Below are 27536 nucleotides of genomic sequence, written 5' to 3' on the forward strand. Positions count from 1 at the left end.
TAACAACAAATTGATCAGAAACACAGTGTAGACATTGTTAATGTTGTAAATGACTAGTGTAGCTGGAAACGGCTGATTTTTAATGGAATATCTACATAGGCGTACAGAGGCCCATTATCAGCAACCATCACTCCTGTGTTCCAATGGCACGTTGTGTTAGCTAATCCAAGTTTATCATTTTAAAAGGCTACTTGATCATTAGAAAACCCTTTTGCAATTATGTTAGCACAGCTGAAAACTGTTGTTCTGATTAAAGAAGCAATAAAACTGGCCTTCTTTAGACTAGTTGAGTATCTGGAGCATCAGCATTTGTGGGTTCGATTACAGGCTCAAAATGCCCAGAAACAAAGTAATTTTTTTTTAAACTCGTCAGTCTATTCTTGTTCTGAGAAATGAAGGCTATTCCATGCGAGAAATTGTAAGAAACTGAAGATCTCGTACAACGCTGTGTACTACTCCCTTCACAGAACAGCGCAAACTGTCTCTAACCAGAATAGAAAGAGTGGGAGGCCCCGGTGCACAACTGAGGCCCCGGTGCACAACAAAGTACATTTGTGTCTAGTTTGAGAAACAGATACGTCACAAGTCCTCAACTGGTAGCTTCATTGAATAGTACCCACAAAACACCAGTCTCAACAGCAAGAGGCGACTCCGGGATGCTGGCCTCTGCCTAGACAGAGTTGCAAAGAAAAAGCCATATCTCAGACTGGCAAATAAAAATAAAAGATTAAGATGGGAAAAAGAACACAGACACTGGACAGAGGAACTCTGCCTAGAAGTGCAGCATCCCGGAGTCGCCTCTTCACTGTTGATGTTGAGACTGGTGTTAAGAATAATAAAAAAAAAATATCAGCACCGTTTTCAATACTCCAGCACCCTCCCTTTGCGAGGATAACAACACGGGGCCTTTTTATAAAATGTTTTGAGTTGGAGAACAGTGGGAGGTTGCTTGGGCCATTCCTCCATACAGATTCTTCCCAGATCCTTGATATCCTTCATTTTCTCGTATGGACTGCTCTACAATTCAAACAGTTTTTCAATGGGGTTCATGTCAAGAGACTGAGATGGCAATTTGCAAAATGTTGATTTTGTGTTAAATTAACCATTTCTTTGTGGATTTTTGATTAGTGCTTGGGGTTATTGTCTTGCTGGAAGACCCATTCTGGGGCCTCATTTATAAAAATGTTCTTAGATTTATACTTGAACTTAGTCGTAAGATCATTTCCGACAGTGCTTACATTCGATTCATAAAAGATACCGAGCATAAAAAAAATCTTGCTTACGCAGGTTCTAAGAAGCCCATTTGTAACTTACGCACTTGTGATATATAAATCTCAAATGAACTTAAAATTGACGGCACCTGAACGTGCCTTACAGTCAGCGATTTCCCCTTATAGAATGCTAGCACAAATGAGGGTGTAGTCAGGAATAGCCATGGATCATCATGGGCAAAAAAGTCATTCCGGTCTCTGAAAACTCTCTGCCTTCTAAAAGCACGGTTTGCAATGTCTCCCAATAAGAACAACCATGGTTACTTTTATATAATTTGACACAATTTATAGAACATAGCATCCAGTTTTTAATTCAAAACACCTTGTTCATGTCATCTGACCATAGCAAAGCCTGGAGTTTGTTAAACAGCATCTCATATGGACTAATACGTTATATTGTATCTCACTTAGGCCCATCACCAACACCTCACCAGCGAACTCGACTTTGGGCAGTCATTCATTCCAGGAGTAGCCGATCCTTCTGTGCCATCTCCACGTGTCAAGCTGCACTGAATATAAAGAAAGCACTCTGGCTTCTTGCTGTTTTGCAGATGAGAACAGTGGAAGAAAAAAAAAAACACACAACAAATCTTTTTGATAACACATTTTAAAATAAAACATGATTTCTATACTAAATAAACAAGTGTTCATTCCTCTGATCTCATTAAAAAATATATATATAGGAAGTACAAAAGAGCATCAGGGACAAAACACACCCATGGGTGAATTCATTATTTTATCAGATGGTTGAGGCTGAAAGAGCATTTCTTTACCTAAATGAGGTATCCCCACCCTCCATAACTCCTAACATACACATATAGACAATTCAAAAACACATGGAAAGAGTGCTGTACCTGTCTTTGAATCTAGTCTACATCAGAAAAATATGGTGCAACATCAAACCAACCACAAGGGGAAGTAAAACAGCAGTACATAAGCGCTTAAAACAAAATCATAAAAAAAAAAAGGTGCAATAAATACATGAGTCATGACTGCAGTTTTGTTTGTATCTAAAGATACATTTTCAGGTTGTAGAGAGTACATAATCATACAGAATAATGCCCTGGACCTACTCGTTTGATATGTTAGTTCATGTTCGTCTGTAGTTTTACAGGTCCAGTACAGTTCCAGATAGTAGAGTAAGGGTAAAATTGAGAACAGTTGATTTCATAGTTTTATAACCCTCAGTGGGTTACTTTAGTTTTTGAATGTTGCATTGTTCCCTATAGGCTACTACATTAATGCTGGCAGTGCTTTCAACTGTGAAATGAGACTTCTGAATCCTACCAACAACCATTATTGGTCTATGTTATGGAGAGAAAAGACCATTGAAAAGTTCTGGTCTATGTAAAATAGCCCCATCCACTGTTGAGTACAGCATCAATGTCCTCATCTCCACAAGTGGACGAAACTTCCACACCCTTCTTCCACATCGTTTTCCTCCAGAAGCCCCGTCTCCTGGGTTTTCACCCCTGTCGGGGTACTCTCCATGGGCAAGGCTCAGTTGGAGCAGGGCCGTGCTGCAGAGCCTGCTGTGGAGGGCAGGGTGACCCGCTGCTCGTCCATGCGTTTGGCCTGGGACCTCGTGATGAGGCTGAAGAAGTCCTCGTCTGGGACGGTGGGGCCACGGGCCGGGGGAGGTGCGCAGCGCTGGTCATCCAGACGAGAACCCTGAGGGGAGGTAGAAAGTGGATGAAAAGGAAGACTTACCCCCTTTCAATATAAAGCACAGATCTAGCACAACGGTTTGCTACATTGTGCTCTACTGAACACCACCCTAGTGAAAAGGTGAGTCTATTTAAACCTCACACCTGGCATTTGACGAGCATGTCGAAGAAGTCGTCGTCAGGCTCCGTGTTGTCTGCGTTAGCCATCAGGTGGCTGAGGACAGCCTGGCTGCTGTGCCTGTTGAGCCGAAGGCCGGGCAAACTACCCCCAGCACCTCCACCTTCCTCTAACCGGCGACCCTGGGCACCAGACCCAGAGCCCAGGCCTTCTACTGCTGCCGCATCGGACACTGCTGGAGGAGAGGGAGATTGGTCAGAGCGAGAGATCAAGGCGATCACAGAGAAATGTTGGTGTGTGTACTCACATTTCCTCATGGCTCTGGGTGGAGAGTCAGAGGAGCTGGTACTGACTAACAGACGGCTCTTCTCTTGTATGGAACAACGCTGGTCGTCCATCCGGTTACTCTGGAAACGACTCAGCAGGTCAAAGAAGCCCTCGTCCCCGAGCATGTCTGGACTGGCCCTCTGAGTGAGAGACATTTGAATCAGTGGAGGCTCCTCAGGGGAGAACCACCCTACTCTGAATTTCATAAAAATGTAAATAGAGAAACATTTTTAAAAACAGTTTTATTTTTTATAAAACTACACAAAATGTATTCACACCACCAAATAACTGATTAAACACTGAATATATTGAAGGTCTACAGTAGCCTCAACAGCACTCTGTATGGTAGCACCATGGTGTAGCCTGAGGACAGCTAGCTTCTGTCCCACTCTGGGTACATTGACTTCAATACAAAACCTAGGAGGCTCATGGTTCTCACCCCCTTCCATAGACTTACAGTAATAATGACAACTTCCGGAGGACGTCCTCCAACCTATCAGAGCTCTTGCAGCATGAACTGACATGTTGTCCATTCAATCAAAGGATCAGAGAATGAATCTAGCATAAGCTACAGCTAAAATTAAGGAGAAGCAGCAGAAAGAAAGAGAGCAAGCTACAGTTGAAGTTTATATACACCTTAGCCAAATACATTTAAACTCAGTTTCACAATTCCTGACATTTAATCCTAGTAACAATTCCCTGTCTTAGGTCAGTTAGGATCACCACTTTATTAAGAATGTGAAATATCAGAATAATAGTAGAGAGAATGATTTATTTCAGCTTTTATTTCTTTCATCACATTCCCAGTGGGTCAGAAGTGTACATACACTCAATTAGTATTTGGAAGCATTGCCTTTAAATTGTTTAACTTGGGTCAAGTGTTTTGGGTAGCCTTCTACAAGCTTTCCACAATAAGTTGGGTGAATTTTGGCCCATTCCTCCTGACAGAGCTGGTGTAACTAAGTCAGGTTTGTAGGCCTCCTTGCTCGAACACACTTTTTCAGTTCTGCCCACAAATTTTCTATAGGTTTGAGGTCAGGGCTTTGTGATGGCTACTCCAATACCTCAACTTGGGTTGTCCTTAAGCCATTTTGCCACAACTTTGGAAGTATGATTTGGGTCATTGTCCATTTGGAAGACCCATTTGCAACCGAGACAGAACGAGTCTTCTTCCTGAGCGGTATGACGGCTGCGTGGTCCCATGGTGTTTATACTTGCGTACTATTGTTTGTACAGATGAACGTGGTACCTTCAGGCGTTTGGAAATTGCTCCCAAGGGTGAACCAGACTTGTGGAGGTCCACAATTTTTTTTCCTGAGGTCTTGGCTGATTTCTTTTGATTTTCCCATGATGTCAAGCAAAGAGGCACTGAGTTTGAAGGTAGGCCTTGAAATACATCCACAAGTACACCTCCAATTGACACAAATTATGTCAATTAGCCTACCAGAAGCTTCTAAAGCCATGACATCATTTTCTGGAATTTTCGAAGCTGTTTAAAGGCACAGTCAACTTAGTGTATGTGAACTTCTGACCCACTGGAATTGTGATACAGATTATTTAACTTATAATTCACTGTATGTAAACAATTGTTGGAAAAATTACTTGTGTCATGCACAAAGTAGATGTCCTAAACGACTTGCTAAAACTATAGTTTGTTAACAAGAAACGTGTGGAGTGGTTGAAAAACAGGTTTTAATGACTCCAACCTAAATGTATGTAAACTTCCGACCTCAACTGTATATTTCATTGTATTATTATTTTTTTCTTAGTTTACCGTTAGCTAATGGAGCTAAGTTCAGTGTTTTACACTGAAGTCCGCAAGCGAAGGGAAAAGGTGAGAGGAGGAGAGCGTGTAGATGCGAGAAGGAATTATACAATGAGCAAACTGTTGATGCTGTCTGAGGCTGCTATTAAAATTAACTGTGTGTGATCAGGGGTGTATTCATTCCGCTGAGTCTGTCGCAAAATGTTTCCTAAACAGAAGAAAACGGAACTAAATGACGAGACCTACCTCAATTTGTCCAATAGAAACTCTTGTTTTTGGACTAATGATTACACCCCAGATCAGCTAGATGCTGGCAAGAGTGTGCAAGGCAGTATTGAATGTGTCACTGTCTGTCACCTTGATTACAAAAAATGTGTCTCTCGACATGTGCACCTACGTTATAAACGTTCATTCGTAGTCTGTTGTAGCAACCTCATGATGGGTATATGGAACATTTGAGTATCATGTAGTAGCCTAAACCCATTGCTGTTACATTGAGCTGGCTGAATGGAATATGAATGACAGTCGTCCAAAATGCTGTAATAGAAGGCGCATAAAAAAAACATTTGTCCTCCCTGATCTTAAAAACGGCATCAACCGCCACCGATTTGAAAACTTTATTCCAATCCACAATGAGATAAGTACAAGAGGTCAAGTCAATCTCACGGGCACGCATGCATACACAGACACACAAAAGCACACGCTAGGTGGATACCTGAAACGCAGGCTTCCCTCTTACCTTCTGTGGTCCCTGTGCAGGGATCTGGGGGGTGTTACTGGTGTCCTGCAGGACTTTACTGGAGCCCCCAGCCCTGTTCTTCTTCCCCCGCAGACGGCTGATGAAGAACAGCTTGGAGGAGCTCTTAGCCAGGGTGGGTTTAGACTGCTTGGTCAGGATGTCACTGTTCCACTTCTGAGCCTGGAGACAAGACGGAGAGGACACACGGCAAAAAAACACTTTATACAAATCACATCTAACTCAGGTATCAAAATACACATCAAAGAGTTAAGAGTTGTTATAAAGACAAAACAATACATTTTAAAAAGGTGCCATGCGTAATTAATTTCACTCACATCGGGTTAATAGTGCACTTTGAATTGCTACTATGCCTAGGGAAGAGAAGTCTCAGATTGCACATTTGAAGCCAGTAACTTACATTGATCTTGTCGGGGGTGAGTTTCATGAGCTCCAGGTTTTCCATGCTGTTTCTCCGTCCTATCCGGGGCCTGGCTCCGTGCAGGTTGTGGTCCATGTCCTTGATGGGGTTCTCAGACAGGGTGGAGTTGTTGGTGCTGTAGCTCAGCCCCAGCACCATCTGCAGGTCTGACACGTTCATACGGGCCGTCAGCTCCCCGCTCCGGTCACCGGTCTGGAACACACACACACACACACACACACACACACACACACACACAATTGGGATTGACCATGCTGCATTTTCAGATCAAGTCCTCTTTCTATGATCAGGCTCTTGAAGGCTGTGCCCTGAACTGTATATCTATAGGGGATAAGGGAGGTAGTACCTCTTTGGAGATCTCCAGGTGTTTCTCAGCAAAGTGCATGGCCTGGTCATGGTTCCCCAGGGCGGTGTGAGCGTTCCCTAAACTCCAGCACGCCCGGCCCTCACCAATCCGGTCGTTGAGGTCCTGTGCTATGATCAGGTGTTTGAGGTGGTAGTCTATGGCCCTCTCGTAGTCCTGGAGGAGTGTGTAGGTGTTTCCCAGACTGTAACAGGCCTGAGCCTCTACAGCCCGGTCCTTCAGCTGTCTGGCCAGCTGCAGAGTCCTCCTGACAACCACAATACAACCACATTAGATCACTGGCTCTCATTCATAGTGACACACAAAGGCTACTCTGGTTCTGAAATTAAGTTTAGTATACAAATTCACGCACACTTATCGGTTTGCTAGCCCTCTTGACATTATAGTCCTTTCAGGCATAGCGGCTGCCATTTCTACCCTGAAAACCCTACGGCCTCTTAACTGTGTTAAACCCTCCAGGGTCCAGACAGAAAGAAGAGTTGTTTTAACAGCTGGACTCCCAAGACAGAGGGAGTGAACTTCATTAAGAGAAGATGAATGGCTGGGCTGGGGGTTTGGCTCACTTGTAATGCTCGGCTGCCACTTCAAATTCACCCAGGAATATATACGCGTTCCCCAGGTTGCAATAGGCCCTTCTCTCTGCTGAGCGGTCGCCAAACTCCTTGGCAATCTGGAGGCGCTGGGAAAGGAAAACAAATGGATGAACAAACACACACAGACACTGGACCAGAAATGCATCCACCCACCCACTTCAACACCTTGGTATCGGAACAGCCAGAGACTCTAGTCTTCCATTATGTGGCGTTTACCTATAGTCTTTCTGTGGACTGTACTGAGCCATACAGGACATTATAATTAACTACAGAGAACCATTGAAAAAGGAAATCTGACAAAAGACTTAACTGGCTGGATTTAAATCAAACTTGCCTTTCGCAATGTTTATGCAGTTGCCTTGTGTACAAGCTATTATTAATCATCCAGTGAAGTGAGTTTAACTGGTATTTCTACTATAGTAGGCAAAACCACTATACTATTCCATTTGGTCATAGGATAAAAATTGTGCGTTTTATATGCTACAGCAGTGCAGTTTTTATTGAATCGAGCACTAAATGTCACACTATAAACTTTGATAAGATTTTCATTACCTGTTCATGTGATGCCACTGCATTCTGGAAGTTTCCTAACAGGTAGTGTGTGTTGCCAAGGTTACCATATGTTCGGCCCTGGGCGGCCGGGTCTGCAAGCTCCTTTACTATGGATAAGTTTGCTCTGAATATAGACAAACCATTGAATGAATGAAGGACAACAAAGTCAAGGTTTTGGAGTGGTCACCACAAAGCCCTGACCTCAATCCTATAGAACATTTGTGGGCAGTACTGAAAAAGTGTGTGCGAGCAAGGAGGCCTACAAACCTGACTTAGTTACACCAGCTCTGTCAGGAGGAATGGGACAAAAATTCACCCAACTTATTGTGGAAAGCTTGTAGAAGGCAACCCAAAACGCTTGACCCAAGTTAAACAATTTAAAGGCAAAATTACCAAATACTAATTCAGTGCATGTAAACTTCTGACCCACTGTGAATGTGACGAAAAAAATGAATATATATAAATAAAACCCAGTCAAAAGTTGACACACCTACTCATTCAAGGGTTTTTCTTTATTTTTACTATTTTCTACATTGTAGAATAATAGTGAAGACATCAAAACTATGAAATAACACATATGGAATCACGTAGTGATCAAAAAAGTAAATATTTGAGATTCTTCAAAGCTGATGACAGCTTTGCACACTCTTGGAATTCTCTCAATGAGCCTAATGAGGTAGTCACCAGGAATGCATTTCAATTAACAGGTGTGCCTTGTTAATTTTTGGAATTTCTTTCCTTAATGCATTTGAGCTAATCAGTTATGTTGTGACAAGGTAGGGGTGGTATACAGAAGATAGGTACTTGGTCTTTTACCAGATAGCCCTATTATGGCAAGAACAGTTCAAATAAGCAAAGAGAAATGACAGCCCATCATTACTTTAAGACATGAAGGTCAGTCAATCTGGCAAATTTCAAGAACTTTGAAAGATTCTTCAAGTGCAGTCGCAAAAACCATCAAGTGCTATGATGAAACTGGCTCTCATGAGGACTGCCACAGGAAAGGAAGACCCAGACCCACCTCTGCTGCAGAGGATAAGTTCATTAGAGTTACCAGCCTCAGAAAACAGCAATTAACAGCACCTCAGAAAGCAGCCCAAATACATGCTTCAGAGTTCAAGTAACAGACACATCTCAACATCGACTGTTCAGAAGAGACTGCGTGAATCAGGCCGTCATTGTCGAATTGCTGCAAAGAAATCAAAGGACACCAATAAGAAGAGACTTGCTCGGGTCGAGAAACAAAAGCAATTGACATTAGACCGGTCGAAATCTGTATTTTGGTCTGATGAGTCCAAACACAGCATTCTGCAGCAATACGCCATCCCATCTGGTTTGCGCTTAGTGGGACTATCCTTTATTTTTCAACAGAACAATGACCCAAAACACCCCTCCAGGCTGTGTAAGGGATATTTGACCAAGGAGAGTGATGAGTGCTGCACCAGATGACATGGCCTACATAATCACCTGACCTCAACCCAATTGAGATGGTTTGGGATGAGTTGGACCACAGAGTGAAGGAAAAGCAGCCAACAAGTGTTCAGCATATGTGGGAACTCCTTCAAGACTGTTGGAAAAGCATTCCTCATGAAGCCATCATCAAGGCAAAGGGAGGCTTCTTTGAATAATATAAAATCTATTTTTATTTGTTTAACACTTTTTTTGGTTACCACATGATTCCATATGTGTTATTTCATAGTTGATGTCTTCACTATTTTTATACAATGTAGAAAATAATAAATATAAAGAAAAACCGTTGAATGAGTAGGTGTTCAAACTTTTGACTGATACTAAATATGGTATTACAGTATGTACATTTACTCTATGGTATCTGACTTACAAGGTGCAAAACATACCGAACACACAGGAATGCAATGCTTGCACACAAACACACTAACTTACTCGTAATATTCCGCTGCTTTCCTAAGTGCAGTAGTGACCTCATCGGGGAACTCTCCTGGCTCCGCCCCGCTCCAGCAGATGCTCTTTCCTTTTGCATGATACACGTTCCCAAAGTTATACAGCGCCCTCGCCTGTCCCACCTAACAGAGACAAAAAAAAAAAAACAGGGCCAATGTCAACTCCACAACAGGGAAAAAGAACATTTAAAACACCAGAATACACTGCAAATTAGTTTCAGGAGGCCTAATAACCATCATTCATGAATCAATCTCACCTTGTCGTTCAGGTCCATGGCAATGTCTAAGTGCCTCTGACAGCAGACCACAGCCTCATCAAACCTACCCAACACCTTCAATGTGTTGCCTAGGTTACCGCTGGATTTGGCCTCTCCCATCTGGTCCCCGATGGTCCTGAGAATGGGACCATAAAACATAATAAAATGGGATCGAATGCTCACCTAACTTAAATGACAAAATGTTCTCTCCTGGTACATAGAGTAGCCAGTCAGGCCTCCCCAGGTCGAGAGGGTAATTTGCAGAACAAGCTCCATTTTGGTGGCCTCTGAAATATTCTAGTGCCTTGATTCCATCCGAAACACCGAGCACAATTATTGTTATTGTTGAATACTTTAGAGTTTACCTCCCAGATTGGTAAAATTAGTTTTGTGGTATTGCGTAGAAAGACATGACTTTAAAATTTAAATGACTGAAAATGTATGAATTCAGTGTATTGTTAGGCCTAGATGATGTCCAAAAGCGCTATCTGATCAGGACTATTTTCTAAGAGGAGAACATTAAACCTGCCTTCAAGATTAAAAGTCTAATTTACAGTTTGACTGCAAAATATCAATTGGCACAATGTTTGTTCTTCAAATTATGTATTTTATTAAAACAGAAAAATGCCCACATGATCTTGAACAATAAATTAAAAGGTTAAATTAAACAAATTAAAAAGGGTTATATCAGTCTTAAATATGATATATTTCTGATTTGACAGAAATGTATTTAAATGAATCATTATCATATCTGGACCAGAATGAGTCCCTCTCCAACACCTATTGTTTCTGCAGTGAGGATTCACCATATTCATTGTATATTTCATAATTTATCTGCAGATTATCAGCAAAATGCCTACTGATATGCAAACTAGGGAGCCAAATGAACAGCTCTCACCAATGCGATTCAGTAGGCTACACTGACGAGTCACTCACTGAAACGTCACTGTCTGGCAAATCACGACATGGGCTTTGATATCCTAAGAAAATACAAACGAGATCTATGGTTTACTTGTCCCAGTGCGATACCATGAACTTATAACTACGGTGTATGATTTATGAATGGCAAAGGGATATAGGAGATTGACTTTATTCAGTTAATTCGACACCTTTCATAACTAATCAACACATGCTGTTTGGTTGTCAATCAAAGCACCGTAAATAGCCTATGCGCCTTGGCTCTGTGGCTGGCTATAGGAAATAATTAGGCTAAGTGGATTTCGACTCATTGTTACCACTTACATTACATGGGATGTGCGGATTCACTCACAAAGACGATTGAAGGAGCATCATGTGCCCTCCCTCCGTGTAAAGAAATTTGACTGTAACCAACCACAGCGCACACAAAAAAAAAATCACACGGGAGACAGAGCATCCTGTCAAACCAGCAGTGTTTCTGTCATCGATCGCCGTGTGACGGACATGCGTCTGTCCTATCAATAGATCGCTATTAGATTCATATTGATCATTCTAGCGGAGGAGGGCTAGACTGACTATTCGGACTACCAAATTGAAATTTTTAAACAAAAAAGTTGCAGTTTGATTTTTCAAGTGGTCAAAATATATTTTGGTGGGACAAATATAAAGAGAGGAAGTAGCAATCAAACATTGATACATAACAGCTGCTAGTTGACTACAGTTACCGTCAGCAGTAAAGTAGTCTATATCTAAGATGTTTATCTAAGCGTTTCGCAAAAATCATGGGCGTATTTCTAAATATGAATGACGGCCTGCGCATAGGGAAACACTACAGACAGGAGTTGTGTGGTGAGGTCATGCTGATAAGAGGGGACAATGGTCCTACTCTGAGAAACATTCTGAATACGAGTCATAGGTGTGTTCCTTCCTACCTGGTCAAGGTGAGGTCGTGGTGGTGGAACTCCAACGCCTTGGCGTAGTCGTGCAGATGGAAGTATGCATTGCCCAGCTGGCTGTAAATGGCACTCAGCACCTGCAGGTCCTCTGTGCCAACCTGGATGGCTGTCTCGAAGAAGGCCACCCCAGCGTGGTAGTCACCCACTTTACAGAGCCGCTCACCCTCCAGGGCCAGCTCCAGGCAGGACGCATCCATCCTACAGGAGGCAGCAGAAGCAGTTTAGGTAGAAGATAGGAACAGAGGTCTCTCGTTGATCCAAGATGCTCAGTAGGCACAGACAGGAGAAAATGTTCTGGTCCAAAACAACCTCTTGCCCCTTCCAATAACACTCAAAAGAACTACAAGTGTATTTAGTCTTAACATTCCAAAGTGGCCACAGTTTGAATAAACTAGAAACCAAAAGTTAGATGGGTTTTCCCCGTCTGAAAACCCAGGACTAGCACCCTTCTCACTCCATCATCAGACTGTGAATGTGGAGTTTGTTTGGCTACTTCCTTCCACCTCCTGAGAAAAACAGCCTTGGTTTATCAGGGTGTGTTTGCTATGGTAGGACTGATTTCCTATCTACAGTACAATACACAGAGCTCTCTGACTGCTCTTCTGAAGACTAGGCTATTCAGTGGGCTTCAATGTTTCCAGAACATTCAGACAAATGTATTGTCTTCAGACATGATTGTTGTGTAGAATGGGGATTGTGCAAACTGTAGACGATTACATTTCTATTTGAAACGTTCTGGATGTTTGACCCTGAACACAGCCTACTCCTGGTCACTTTAACCCCAGATAGGGTCAGAGAGGAGTATCCACAAGAGATTATTCACAGGGACGGGTGGATTAACAGATTAGTCACATTCATGCAACCTGGCTTCGATTGTTATGCCCTCTTTGACAACTTTGTGTCCTACAGCAAAAACGCCCACCACTTTGTTGAAGTGGAGATTACCTGTGTTCGTGCATGCACGTTTTCGACTTCAGGTACTCTATTAAATCAAGTGCCCACCCAGTGTTTTTTTTTTTTTTTTTAAAGCCCTTAAAAGAATATTGGCAGCCTACTAAAGACATTTTATACACTGAATAAAAATATAAATGCAACATGTAAAGTGTTGGTCCCATTTTTCATGAGCTAAAATAAAAGATTGGAGTATTTCTGTCTGTAATGAATCCCTTTTGTGGGGAAAAACTCATTCTGATTGGCTGGGCCTGGCTCCCCAGTGGGTGGACCTATTTGGGGGGAGGGATTCACATACTGCACTCCTGCCCAGTTTGTGAAATTCATATATTATTTAAAATGACTGATTTCCATCTATGAACTGTAACTCAGTAAAATCTTTGACATTTTAGCGTGTTACATTGATATTCGGCAAAATAATCAATAGGTATGTTTCCTGTATAGATTAGTTTTTTTACTAAAGTAATCTCCAATTACAGACTATAAACAATGTCACATCTTGCAGACGAAATGACAAATGACTGTACTCTACATACTGGATTGAGCCTACTTTGTTTATTTTAACACACTAAGACCCTACCTGGGTTTCTTTCTCCTTTACAACAGCATCACATGACACATCTGAGAGGCATCTAAAGAGGCTTCCACTGGGTTGGTTTGAAAGAGGATTCCTGTGCAGCAACACTCTGAACAGTCCAGAGCTAGCCTAAACTCATTGCGGATCAGGACAGAGGCCTAGGTAGCCTATTCTTTTCAATGTCTCACAGATACTTTATCCACTCCCCACAAACTAGAATAACCCCTAACGTCAAAGAACCAAATCAAATCAAATATTAATTGGTCACATACACATGGTTAGCAGATGTTAATGCAAGTGTAGGGAAATGCTTGTGCTTGTCGTTCCGACAAAGCAGTAATATCTAACAATTCCCCAACAACTACCTAATACACACAAATCCAAAGGGGTGAATGAGAATATGTATACAAGTATATGGATGAGCGGCATAGGCAAGGTGCAATAGATGGTATATAAAATATATTTTTTAAAGTCCTCACTGTCAACTGCATTTATTTTCAGCAAACGTAACATGAGTAAATATTTGTATGAACATAACAAGAGTCAACAACAGATGAACTGAACAAGTTCCACAGACGTGTAATAACGCGTCCCTGAACAAAAGGGGGGGGGGGGGTCAAAATCAAGTAATAGTCAATGCAGCTGGTGGCCACACCAGATACTAAGTACTGCCGTGTACCTCCTCATGGAATGCACCAGATTTGCGCAGTTCTTGCTGTGAGATGTTACCCCACTCTTCCACCAATGGTGGAGGAGAATAGCCCTCACCCTCCGATCCAACAGGTCCCAGACGTGCTCAATGGGATTGAGGTCCAGGCTCGTCGCTGGCAGAACTCTGACATTCCTGTCTTGCAGGAAATCACGTACAGAACGAGCAGTACGGCTAGTGGCATTGTCATGCTGGAGGGTCATGTCAGGATGAGCCTACAGAAAGGGTACCACATGAGGGAGGTGGATGTCTTCCCTGTAACGCACAGCGTTGAGATTGCCTGCAATGACTACAAGCTCAGTCTGATGATGCTGTGACACACCGCCCCAGACCATGATAGACCCTCCACCTCCAAATTGATCCCGCTCCAGAGTAAAAGGCCTCAGTGTAACACTCACTCCAACGATAAACACGAATCCGACAATCACCCCTGGTGAGACAAAACCGAGACTCGTCAGTGAAGAGCACTTGTTGCCAGTCCTGTCTGGTCCAGTGACGGTGGGTTTGTGCCCAAAGGCAAAGTTGTTGCCAGTGATGTCTGGTGAGGACCTGCCTTACAACAGGCCTACAAGCCCTCAGTCCAGCCTCTCTCAGCCTATTGCGGACAGTCTGAGCACTGATAGAGAAATTGTGTGTTCCAGGTGTAATTCGGGCAGTTGTTGTTGCCATCCTTAACCTGTCCCGCAGGTGTGATATTCAGATGTACCGATCCTGTGCAGGTGTTGTTACACGCGGTCTCCCACATGTCAATCCTGTAGCGCTGTCTTAGGCATCTCACAGTACAGACATTGCAATTTATTTCCCTGGCCACATCTGCAGTCCTCATGCCTCCTTGCAGCATGCCTAAGGCAGGTTCTTGCAGATGAGCAGGGACCCTGGGCATCTTTCTTTTGGTGTTTTTCAGAGTCAGTAGAAAGGCCTCTTTAGTGTCCTAAGTTTTCATAACTGTGACCTTAATTGCCTACCGTCGGTAAACTGTTAGTGTCTTAACGACCGTTCCACAGGTGCATGTTCATTAATTGTTTATGGTTCATTGAACAAGCATGGGAAACAGTGTTTACAATGAAGATCTGAAGTTTGGGATTTTTACGAATTATCTTTGAAAGACAGGGTCCTGAAAAAGGGATTTCTTTTTTTGCTGAGTTTACATGTGATACGAGTAATGTAAGATGTAAACATGATTAAAGTGGCATTATTTAAAGTGGCATTGTTTAAAGTGACTAGAGATCCATTTATTAAAGTGGCCATTGATTGGGTCTCAATGTGGGCACCAGCCTCTCTGAGTTAGTGATTGCTGTTTAGCAGTCTGATGGCCTTGAAATAGAAGCCGTTTCTCAATCTCTTGGTCCCAGCTTTGATCCACCTGTACTGATCTCGCCTTCTGAATGGTAAAGGTGTGAACAGGCAGTGGCTCAGGTGGCTGTTGTCCTTGATGATCTTTGTGGCCTTCCTGTGACATTGGGTGATGTAGTGTCATGCAGGACAGGTAGTTTGCCCACAGTGATGCATTGTGCAGACCGCACCACCCTCAGGAGAGCCCTGCAGTGTAGGGCGGTGCAGTTGCCGTGATACAGCCTGACAGAATGCTCTCGATTGTGCATCTAAAAAGTTTGTCAAGGTTTTGGGTGACAAGCCAAATTTCTTCAGCCTCCTGGAGGTTGAAGAGGCACTGTTGTGCCTTCACCACACTGTCTGTGTGGGTGGAGCATTTGTTTTGCTCTTTCCTGAAGTCCACGATTATCTCCTTTGTTTTGTTGACGGTGAGTGCGAGGTTGTTTTCCTGACACCACACTCCAAGTGCCCTCACCTCCTCCCTGTAGGCTGTCTCGTCGTTGTTGGTAATCAAGCCCACTACTGTTGTGTCATCTGCAAACTTGATGATTGAGTTGGAGGTGTGCATGGCCACGCAGTCGTGGGTCAACAGGGAGTACAGGAGGGGGCTGAGCACGCACACTTGTGGGGCCCCAGTGTTGAGGGCAGCCCGTCAAAGTCCAGGACCCAATTGCACAGCGTGGGGTTGAGACCCAGGGCCTCCACCTTGCTGACGAGCTTGGAGGGTACTATGATGTTGAATGCTGAGGTGTAGTCAATGAACAGCATTCTTACATAAGGTATTCCTTTTGTCCAGATGGGATAGGGCAGTGTGATGGCAGTTGCATCGTCTATGGACCTGTTGGGGCGTTATGCAAACTGAAGTGGGTCTAGGAGCGATTGAATATGTCCGTAAACACACCAGCCAGCCGGTCTGCACATGCTCTGAGGATGCGGCTAGGGATACCGTCTGGGCCAGCAGCGAGGGTTAACACTTTGAAATGTTTTACTCAAGTCGGCCACAAAGGAGGAGAGGGGGGTGGGGGGGGCAGTCCTTGTTAGCGGGCCGCGACGGTGGCACTGTATTATCCTCAAAGCGGGCAAAGAAGGTGTTTAGTTTGTCTGGAAGCATGACGGTGTCCGTGACGTGGCTGGTTCTTTTTCTAGATTTCCTGTAGACCCTGCCACATACGTCATGTCTGAGCCGTTGAATTGCAACTCCACCTTGTTCCTGTACCGGCATTTCGCTTGTTTGATTGCCTTGCAGAGGGAATAACTACACTTTATATTCGGCCATATTCCCAGACCTCTTTCTATGGTTAAATGTGGTGGTTTGCGCTTTCAGTTTTGCGTGAATGCCACCATCCATCCACGGTTTCTGGTTAGGGTCATTTTTAATAGTCACAGTGGGTACATCATCTCCAATGCACTTCTTTATAAACTCAGTCAGTCAGCGTATAGGTTTATGTTGATCTCTGTGGCTGACCAGAACATATTCCAGTCCGCGTGATCAAAACAATCTTGAAGCTGGGCTTCCAAATTGGTGAGACCAGCGTTGAGTAGTTCTCGTCACTGGTACATCCTGTTTGAGTTTCTGCCTATAAGACGGCAGGAGCAAGATGGCGTCTTGGTCGGATTTGCTGAAGGGAGGGTGGGGAAGGTCTTTGTGTGCATTGCGGAAGGTAGAGTAGCAGTGGTCAAGTGTATTACCCCTGTGCGTTGTGCAATCAATATGCTGATAGAATTTAGGTAGTCTTGTTCTTTAAAATCCCCAGCTACAATAAATGCAGCCTCGGGATATATTGTTTCCAGTTTACATAGAGTCCAGTGAAGTTCCTTGAGGGACGTCTTGGTGTCTGTTTGAGGGGAAATGTACACAGCTGTGACTATAACTGACGAGAATTATCTTGGTAGGTAAAATAGCCAGCATTTGATTGTAAGGAATTCTAGGTTGGGTGAGCAGAAGGACTTGAGTTCCTGTATGTTGTTATGATTACACCATGATTCGTTAATCATGAAGCATACACCCCAGCCCTTCCTCTTCCCAGAGATGTGTTTCTCGCTGTCGGCGCGATGCATGGAGAAGCCCAGTGGCTGAACTGATTCCGACAACATATCCCGAGAGAGCCATGTTTCCATGAAACAGAGAATGTTACAATCTCTGAGGTCTCTCTGGAAGGCAACCCTTGCTCAAATTTCATCTACCTTGTCGTCAAGAGACTATACCACTCGCCAATGGTGGGTGATGTGCTCTTCTACGGAGCCTGACCAAGAGGCCACTCCGTCTGCGGCGCCGTTGTTTTAGGTTGGCTACTGGGATTAGATCCATTATCCTGGTTGGTGGTCCAAACAGAGGACTCGCTTCGGGAAAGTCGTATTCCTGGTCCTAGTGTTGGTAAGTTGACGTTGCTCTTATATCCAATAGTTCTTCCTGGCTGTATGTAATAAGACTTAAGATTTCCTGGGGTAACAATGTAAGAAATAATACAAAAAACATGTATAAATACGGCATCGTTTCCTAAGAACTCGAAACGAGGCGACCATCTCTGTCGGCGCCATCTTGCAGTAACCATTGTTTTTTTGCATGCCACACAATATGGTCAACCAGTAAAGTCCATGATATTGCTACAGTATTAGCCTAACCCTAAACCTAGGACAGAGGTGTAACATCTCAGCGTTATGAGACAAGATCTCTCTCGCCTCTGGCCTTGTCACCTGGGATTACTACAGTGGGCCCTACAGTGATTAGAAAGGCCCTGCTTATAGAGCTGCTGGGCAGCATTAGAGAGCTTTGTTAAAGGCGTCTAGTCTGAGATTCAGGTGGCCAAGAGGTTTATTCAATTTAAAACGTACAAGGTTTGATTAGGAGTGAGATACCATCTTGCTTAATTCAACACTAAAATGTAAGCCTGCCATAATTGTCAATGCTCAAATGCAGTTTAATGGTTGACCAGGAAAATGCTTATAAATTCTATACGCAGGGATGAACATGGTTGAAAATACAACGATGGTTCCTTCTACCAAACAGATGTCTTCCACTCCTTTCAAAGAAGTTGAATAACCCAATTTAAAACTACAAATACAAAGCAAATCATCATGAATGTTTGAGGGGATTGTTAAATATTGATATATAAATCACAGTACCAGTCAGAAGTTAGGACACACCTACTCATTCAAGTGTTTTTATTATTTTCTACATTGTAGAATAGTGAAGACATAAAAACTATGAAATAACACAGAATCATGCAGTAACACCCCCCAAAAAAGTGTTAAATCAAAGAATATATTTTAGATTCCTCAAAGTAGCTACCCTTTACCTTGATGACAGCTTTGCACACTTTTGGCATTCTCTCAAGCAGCTTCACCTGGAACGCTTTTCCACCAGTCTTGAAGGAGTTCCCACATACGCTGAGCACTTGTTGGCTGCTTTTCCTTCACTCTGCAGTCCAACTCATACCAAACCTCAATTGGGTTGAGGTCAGGTCATCTGATGCAGCACTCCATCACTCCCTATCTTGGTCAAATAGCCCTTACACAGCCTGGAGGTGTATTGAGTCATTGTTCTTTTGAAAAACAAAATGATCGTGCAAACCCGACGGGATGCTGTATCGCTGCAGAATGCTGTAGTAGCCACGCTGGTTAAATATGCATTGAATTCTAAATAAATCACTGACAGTGTCACCTGCAAAGCACCCCCACACCTCCTCCATGCTTCACGGTGTGAACCACACATGCGGAGATCATCCGTTCACCTACTCTGCATCTCACAAATACACGGCGGTTGGAACCAAAAATCTCAAATTTGGACTCATTAGACCAAAGGACAGATTTCTACCAGTCTAATGTCCATTGCGCATGTTTCTTGGCCCTACCAAATCTCGTTCCTATTGGTGTTCTTTAGTAGTTGTTTCTTTGCAGCAATTCGACAGTGGTGTAAAAAGTACTCAATTGTCATACTTGAGTAAAGATACCTTAATAGAAAAATTACTCAAGTAAAAGTCACCTAGTAAAATACTACTTGAGTAAAATTATTATTATTTTTATTTTTTTACTTAAGTATCAAAAGTAAATGGAATCGCTAAAATGTACTTAAGTATCAAAAGTATAGTTCACTTCAAATTCCTTCTATTATTGATGATAGCAAGGGATGCAAACTGGTGAGGGCCCAAAAAAGGTGACACTTTTTTGCACTGAAACATGCAACAACCAAAAAATCCCTGCTAAGGAGAAATGCGGGTTTTAACTAATTAAACAAAGAATATGATCTACATGATCAGGCTCTGTGTGTAAAATAAAGTGGCTCATGTGAACCTAACCCACACCTAAAAGAAAATTAAGAAAGCAATCCAATGTAAAGTCTAGGCAATATGTGTTGCCTAGACTTTACTGTAAATGACACTCAAGTCTTGAGAAAAAAGCATTACACTGCATTGCAGTTAGCCATGACAGCCTTCTAAATATTGCACTTGGAAAAAACATCTATAGTAGAAATAGAATGAAACAAACAGGCATTCTATTTTTGCTCTATTATAATGGCCACTATAGTAGACATCGATCAAGTGCACAAGGCTACATGCGTGCAAAAATAATGTTCACTGAGTAAAAAAAAATGTAATAATCCCCCCTCATTCACACACACACACACACGTTACTGTCAAATTCAACACAAGCAAAATCTTTGGGCTACACTGCACATTACTACAGTTGTACACTTTCTGCCTGTGGACATCTGTTCTACAATGTGCCAGCAGAGCATGATACCATTTGTTGGCATAATTGATCTCTTTCAGGCAGAGAGTACACCTGGCATACCCCCTTTAATCCACTGTATTGAAAAAGTGAGAAAGAGAAAGTGTGTGGTGTTCCTTTCACCTCTATTGTGGCATCCAGCTTAAGCCAGGCCCAGCTACACTTGATTGCTGAATGCACTTAAAACGTCTTAGGGCTAGGCTTCCCGTAAGTGGGACACCTGTCGACAATTTCTGGTGAAATTGGAGGGCGCGCAATATTCAAATAAATAATCTGGAAAATTATGGATATTAAACATCTAGGTATATACAAGTGTTTTATATCAGCTAAAAGCTTAAATTCTTGTTAATCTAACTGCATTGTCAGATTTACAATAGGCTTTACAGAGAAAGCATACCATGCAATTGTTTGAGGACAGCACCCCACAGCAACATATTTTCAACCAGCAGGCTTCATAAAATCAAACAGCGATTAATTAATCACTTACTTTTTGAAAATCTTCCTCCGATTTGCAATCCAAAGCGTCCCAGCTACAACATACATGGTCCTTTTGTTAGATAAAATCCTTCTTTATATCCCAAAAAGTCTTTAGTTGGCGCCATCGATGAGTTCAACATGCAGACAAAGGAATCCAAAAAGCTACCGCTAAACTTTGTTAAAACAAGTCAAACTACATTACTATTTAATCCTCAGGTTCCCTAAAATGTAATTAAACTATAATATTTCATACGGAAAGAAGTATGTTCAATAGAAATGTAAAATTAGCAAGTGCGCATCCTCTTCGTCGCACGCCCACAGACAGATTTCCAACTCCGACTCCCTGTACCAAAACTTCTTACTCGTTTTGGAAGAAACAAGCCTGAAACCTTAAAACAAAGGAGTGTTGACATCTAGTTGAAGCCATAGGAATTGCAATATGGGAGCTGGAATTGCATAGGACCCATAGCTTTCCATTGGAAGAGCATGGGATCTCAAAAAAAAAAAAAAAAGATTCCGGTTGGTTTTTCTTTGGATTTTCTCCTACCATATCAATTGTGTTATAGTCTCAAATATTATTTTAACATTTCTAAACTTCAAAGTGTTCTCTATCCAATGGTACCAATTATATGCATATCCTGGCTTCTGGGCCTGAGTAACAGGCAGTTTACTTTAGGCACGTCAGTCAGGCGGAAATTCTGAAAAAAGGACCCTAGCAAGATTAACAAGCAACGCCTCATTTTCACCCAATTCTCTCATTCTGATAATTAACCACATACCGTAGAGGGAAAACATTAGTTCACAGATAGTAGTTTGTTAGCTAGTTAACATTTCACACAGATTGCCAGGGTCCAGTAAGCAACTAACGCATTATAACTTGAACGGCAAGGAGTCGTATACTAGTTAATACGATAGTGAATTGGTTAGGTTACTAACGTTAACTCATCTAATGTTGTAACATTAGCTAGATAACGTTAGCTGTCTGACTTTACTAGCCAGCTAATTTTCACACCATGAACTCAATTATTTGATCAATTAAGTTGGCCAATGTTGCTCAACATTTCTCTGGCTAACTAACGGAGAATTCGATCCGCCAGCAAGATACTTAATGCTAATACTTGTTCCATCACGCCTTCTCCCTCACCTCAAACTTTCCAAATGCCAGTTGTTTTTTGGTTACAGCTCATGAAGTACGCGTCACCTTACCACCCCTGTCTCGGTGGTCAGGCTTCTCACCTACCTCTTCTTTATCGTCCAGGGGACGTGCTGCTGTAACTGACAAACTGCCTTTCTACTCTCCGCTGTCTTTCCAGGGCGGGCGCACGCTAATGCTGTAACTAGCAAACTGGTTGTCTCTTCAGTCATGTGCTGCATTCTATTGTTATGTGAACGACTGGCTGAGCCTCGGATAGAGCCAGTATTGTTCCAAACACGCGTCACTCGTTCGCTTACAGCCAGTAGTGATCCAACCCGCCCCCCATACTTTTCTCATCGGATCTACATGAATCACGTAGGTCAGCTATTATTTTTACTCAAAACAGTGAATTTCGGCGAAAGGTGACTAGTTTGCATCCCTGTCCAACACTCAGACATAATTTATAAACAAAGCATGTGTTTAGTGAATCCGCCAGATCAGAGGCAGTTGGGATGACCAGGGATGTTCTTTTGATAAGTGTGAATTAGACCCTTTTCCTGTCAAAATGTAACAAGTACTTTTGGGTGTCAGGGAAAATGTATGGAGTTAACTCTAATGAACTTATCCTCTGCAGCAGAGGTAACTCTGGGTCTTCCTTTCCTGTGGCCGTCCTCATGAGAGCCAGTTCCATCATAGCGCTTGATGGTTTTTGCGACTGCACTTGAAGAAACTTTCAAAGTCCTTGAAATGTTCTGTATTGACTGACCTTTGCCTTAAAAGTGATGGACTATTGTTTCTCTTTGCTTATTTGAGCTGGTCTAGCCATAAAATGGACTTGGTAAATAGTCTGGGTAGCCATTTGACTAGATGTTCAGGGCTTGGGGGTAGAAACAAGGTAGGGGTGTAGACCACCCCTACCTTGTCACAACACAACTGATTGGCTCAAACCCATTAAGGAAAGAAATTCCACAAATTAACAAGGCACATCTGTTAATTGAAATGCATTCCAGGTGACTACCTCATGAAGCTGGTTGAGATAATGCCAAGAGTGTGCAAAGCTGTCAAGGCAAAGGGTGGCTACTTTGAAGAATCTCAAATATATTTTGATTTGTTTAACAATTTTTTGGTTACTACATGATTCCATGTGTTATTTCATAGTTTTGATGTCTTCACTATTAGAAAATAGAAAAATAAAATAAAAACCCTTGAATGAGTAGGTGTGTCCAAACTTTTGACTGGCTCTGTATATTTAGGTCTTTTTTTTGGGGGGGGGGGGGGGGGGGGGGTTAAAAGTTCAGTGTAAACTTAAAAAACGGCTAAAGCCAGCTATAAAGCACTAGCTTTAAACTGAGAAATTTCCATGGGAAAATGTTTAGAATTGTAGGAAATTAGCATTTTTGTCTCTACGTCCAAGAGGGCCTCTAAAACCGCGCCATTGGCCACAGCCACTACCCCAATCCCCTTTAACATCTTCAGTTAAATGGAAATGGTAAATCTAGGCTAGCAATTCACACCTGGAAGCTACATGGGAAAGCTGATCTCATCCCATGCGACAGACTTATGAGACACCAGTATGAGATCTAGGCCACTTGGGCTACTGTGTACATGTATAAAATCCTACACATCAGTTCTGTTCAATTCTTGTTCCAACACTTTTTTTTTTTTTTCCTCCTCCACTAGTATGAAGGAAAGTTTAAAGCACCCGTTCTAGGCCGTACATGAAACCAAAAATGTTGACCAAAGATTGAGACAATATAATGTATGGGGGTATGAGTAGGTTCATGCCTACCTGTAGCGGACATGATAGGACTGGTCCTCATCAACAATGCTAACCAAAGAGCCAACGGAATCCATTGAAGACTTATAAGTGGGACGGTCCCAGTTTAAATCCTAAAAATTGTGATAAAAACAAAAAAGTGGAAAACATCTGATGGTCCAGGAGAACTAGTCCTAAAATTCCCCTTGTGCTCGCCTTTGATTGACCTCTTAAGCTGACACGTAGCACCAGGAATGACAGAGAGAGATCCTCAGAAAGTGTTGTCCGTCAGGCTACAGTTTGAGCTTGGCTTAGCAGTGCCAGCACAGCTCTCCTCAGCAGCCCTCTGTGAAGAGAACACAAGATGCTGCGTGTAAAGCCTCCTTCTGACCACACGACACCATGGCAACACCCACTAAACAGCGTGCACAAGAAAGGCAGGTAGGGGGTGTGAGAGAGAGGAGTGGATAGGCGATGGATGGATGGATGGGTTCAGTGGCAGCCAAACCACACGCAAGCTGTCAATCACTGACTCAACCATGAATGCTCGGAGGTGTGCTAGGCTCTACCGGAGGGTGAGGATACAGCTAGCCTAGGCAAGCAGAGAAGCAGGGAAGGATTTTCACCAATCACAACAGATACATTTAATGCTTTATGCAAATCATTGGTAGGCAAAACAGAACATGTATCCACCACAGCAAAGATAATTGTAGATTGATTGAAATGTTATTATTTAGTGAGAAATAGGGAAAGTAGCATGGCCGCAGACTCAAAACAAGACCTGTACAGTGAAGACTCGTGTGGAAATGCCATTGTAAGTACAGTGATAAGCAAGTCTAGTATGTAAGGTACAGCACCATAGCAAGACCAACTGCCACCTCGTTCCCACATGCGGTCAAGTAGGCCCCCTCTTTACCTACGCACACATCTTAGTAGTAAACAGGTTTTCCCAAACCCAATTTAGGCTACTACTACACATCAAGAGCAAGATAATTACAAATGTAAAGGACAGACAGTATTCAAACATATGCTGCAGGTGCATATTAATTGAGGAATTTTAAAATTGTTTATTTATTGGTGGATAACAGAGGAATATTCTGATAGTAGATTAGCAAAAAAATTATATCACAACAGCTTGTAACCAAATGACATTCACAAAGATTATTGAAAGACTTTCTTAATCCAGGAGTAATCAACTTCCAACCTGGTTGGGGATAGTCCACCATAAACCTCCCCTTTGTTGATCTGCTCGTTGGATACAGCTTAATAAAACCAATGTATCATCACACTTTGAAGCAAAATTGAAAGACTCAGTGGTCACATGAAGATCTGAGGTCAGAGAGCAGCAGGGCATTGAATTCACTCCAGAAAACAGAAAACCACCGTTCTCTGTTTAACCCCTCACCACTAAAAACCCCAGCAGGCAGCAGAGCAGACATGAGAAAGACTTGCACCCCTCAGCCAAGAAGGATAGGAGGTCATAGCAACAACTGATCAGTAAAAACCCCTTACATTAGGCTACTTCTTCTGGAAACAACTATGTTAATAAGGCCGGTGCACACAAATCTCATGTAATTATATAGATCGAATCCTTCCCTTTCATTAGGGATTGAGGCTTGCACAGATGCCTCCTGGTGTATGCAGAATTTACACAAGTGATGTCGGCATGGAAATGGCTTTGGCAGCCTGACTTTAGATTCCTTTTGATTACAGTGAGTAACATAACTTTGGGGTACTTCTGAGCTCTCTCTTTAACTGTGTTAGGGCCTAGCCTACATGATGGCCTGCAGAAAGTGTTTGTGAGTTCTCTTTGTGGACAACCTAGATTCAGGGACCGGCTGGCGGCCATCCACGCCACAGAGCAGAACTGTAACCAAAAAGCGCTGGTTGTCACATCAGGGGGGAGGCCAGAATCTGACAACCTCCGTCTTGGCGTGGCCATTTCAGCACAGTTTTATATTCACGCCACAATCCCATATTGTAGCCACAATGAGCATACAGAAAACCTCATTTTGGGAACGTTGTAGACAGCTTATCTTTGGAGCAACTATTTGTAGCAAGCTTATCATTGCATCCATTTGGGGCAATTGCATATATCAATGATCCCCAAATCTTGGAGAACAAAGCTATGAGAACTAGGTCAGCGCTGCGCTGCTGTTTAGTGGCCAGGTTAATGTGAACTACTTTAATCCAAAGTGGAGCCTGCTTGTGTTTCTGGAATCTGTTCCCGAACTACATACAGTACATGCTCGTACATATGCTTATGCGTGAGGCCTTTTCCAGTAGTGTGCGCCAAATGGGAAAGGGAGATACCTAGTCAGTCATCCAACTGAATGTATTCAATGGAAATGTGTCTTCTGCATTTAACCCAACCCCTCTGAATAGAGGTGCAGGGGGCTGCCATAATCGACATCCACGTCTTCAGAGCCCTGGGACCAGTGGATTAACTGCCTTGCTCAGGGGAAGAACGACAGATTTTTACCTTGTCAGCTAAGGGATTCGATCCAGCAACCTTCCTCTTACTGGCCCAACGCTCTAACCTGCCGCCCCGGTGACAAAGCTGCACTCTGTATGAAGTAGTGGTTAAAAGGACAAGTGCTCTACTAATACAGTGCAGCTGCGGTAACAAAAGCAGTCATTTGAAAGGCCAGCTTCACAGGAAGCTCCCACATCACACACTGGACTGTCACCATGACCTCATCTTTAATGTACTCACAGGGTGATCTATTGTGTCTTTGTGTCCACGTCCTCTTATTAGCCAAGCAAACACCAAAGCAGCATAATGCCTGATAGCAGGGATACAGCCAGCAGGGATACACCCAGCAAATCACCATCAAAACAAAAGGGACAGATCTAGAAAGAGAAACACTCCTCACCTGAAATGATTCAGTGCTGGGATTGGGACTATGAGAAACCTGTTAAAAATAAAGAACAAAAAAGATAGTGACATAGGTAGATTATTTTCAATAGTTGAACATTCTTCTCGTTCTACTGGTTTCTTGTAGGCATATATCTAGCGAGCCTAGTGTCCTAATTCATTTCCAAATTGAGATTAAGTCATACCATGATTTCCCAGTAAAAATAATTTCCATTGCACTTTTACAGTAACTAATTTAGTAAACTGTAGATGTTCTGTACACGAGACAGACGGGCAATTCCACGATAACAGAATGATGCGGAGAATGATTTAAAAAGTAATGTCAAACAAAAAACAATAATTCCAAACCATCCAACTATGCACAAGGACTACTTTTAGCAATTTCCACTGAGAATTTTACAAAAACACATTTACTCGAAAAACTGTGCAGATGCAAAGTTTGGTAACAGAATGACAGAACAAACCGCACAATCCATCATTCTGTTACCAAACTTCGCATATATATATATATATATATATATATATATATATATATATTTATTAACTGAAAACGGAGCCTTATCGTCACTTTCACTGTTACCGTGGATTTGCAAATAACGACATAGAAAATATTTATTTTGACTAACATAAGGCGTTCCCCAAATGGTGAACTCGGTTCTTTTGAAAACTTCAGTCACCATCTGACAGATTCGATCAGCAAATCAAGTGAGAAAGCCACCTAACTGTTAACATTAACAAGTTAACAAGCCAGTTCTAACCATCTTGCAAGCTACAACTAAAACCATAGCTATATTTTGTATTTATCTTATAACTAAAAAGGGCTACGCTATGGGTACAGAACCAGAGAACCTTTACAACCTGTTAGCAAGCTAGCTAACGTTACTGTAATTAGCTAACTGGGTGGGCTAGCAGTCCACTTACTTTAGGCGGTCCAGTTCGAACAATGGTTTTACTCCCCTTTTCGATACTTCGACGGTAAATAAAAGTCCAGTTTTATACCACAACAAACCTATGTTCTTAGCTATAAATTCGGCACTTTGCTAACCTAGCTAGCAATAAAGTTTTGGCTAGTTAGCTAACTTAGATGAGTGGGTGGAGAATTTAGCTG

The 27536-nt window shown here is 42.5% G+C and overlaps 1 protein-coding gene across 3 annotated transcripts; it reads right to left on the reverse strand.

The window, feature by feature from the left end:
- Positions 1 to 1542: 1542 nt before the first annotated feature.
- gpsm2 (G protein signaling modulator 2) lies at positions 1543 to 27523 on the reverse strand. Of its 3 annotated transcripts, none has more exons than XM_029724902.1 (14): positions 27350 to 27523; positions 26427 to 26465; positions 23584 to 23896; positions 11862 to 12083; positions 10012 to 10147; positions 9738 to 9877; positions 7836 to 7959; positions 7254 to 7369; positions 6673 to 6937; positions 6306 to 6518; positions 5888 to 6067; positions 3364 to 3523; positions 3083 to 3288; positions 1543 to 2942 (listed from the first exon to the last, which is right to left on the reverse strand). In XM_029724902.1, the coding sequence occupies exons 3-14, from the start codon at positions 23646 to 23648 to the stop codon at positions 2772 to 2774; spliced, it is 1998 nt and encodes a 665-aa protein (XP_029580762.1). In that variant the 5' UTR covers positions 23649 to 23896; positions 26427 to 26465; positions 27350 to 27523; the 3' UTR covers positions 1543 to 2771. The 3 variants fall into 3 exon arrangements, with proteins under 3 accessions (XP_029580762.1, XP_029580761.1, XP_029580763.1); XM_029724901.1 differs by having other exon boundaries at positions 3083 to 3291; XM_029724903.1 differs by lacking the exon at positions 23584 to 23896 and having other exon boundaries at positions 3083 to 3291.
- Between the last annotated feature and the right edge of the window lie 13 nt (positions 27524 to 27536).

The sequence above is a fragment of the Salmo trutta genome, chromosome 31 (assembly GCF_901001165.1).
Source record: "Salmo trutta chromosome 31, fSalTru1.1, whole genome shotgun sequence".
NCBI classification, from domain to species: Eukaryota; Metazoa; Chordata; class Actinopteri; order Salmoniformes; family Salmonidae; genus Salmo; species Salmo trutta.

Coding starts and splice junctions, on each gene's coding strand:
- gpsm2 (XM_029724901.1), bottom strand. CDS start 23,648: ATGGATTCCGTTGGCTCTTTGGTTAGCATTGTTGATGAGGACCAGTCC. Junction 7,960..9,737: donor AAAGCAGCGGAATATTACGA/GTAAGTTAGTGT, acceptor GTCTATATTCAG/AGCAAACTTATCCATAGTAA. Junction 6,068..6,305: donor TCACCCCCGACAAGATCAAT/GTAAGTTACTGG, acceptor TCTTGTCTCCAG/GCTCAGAAGTGGAACAGTGA.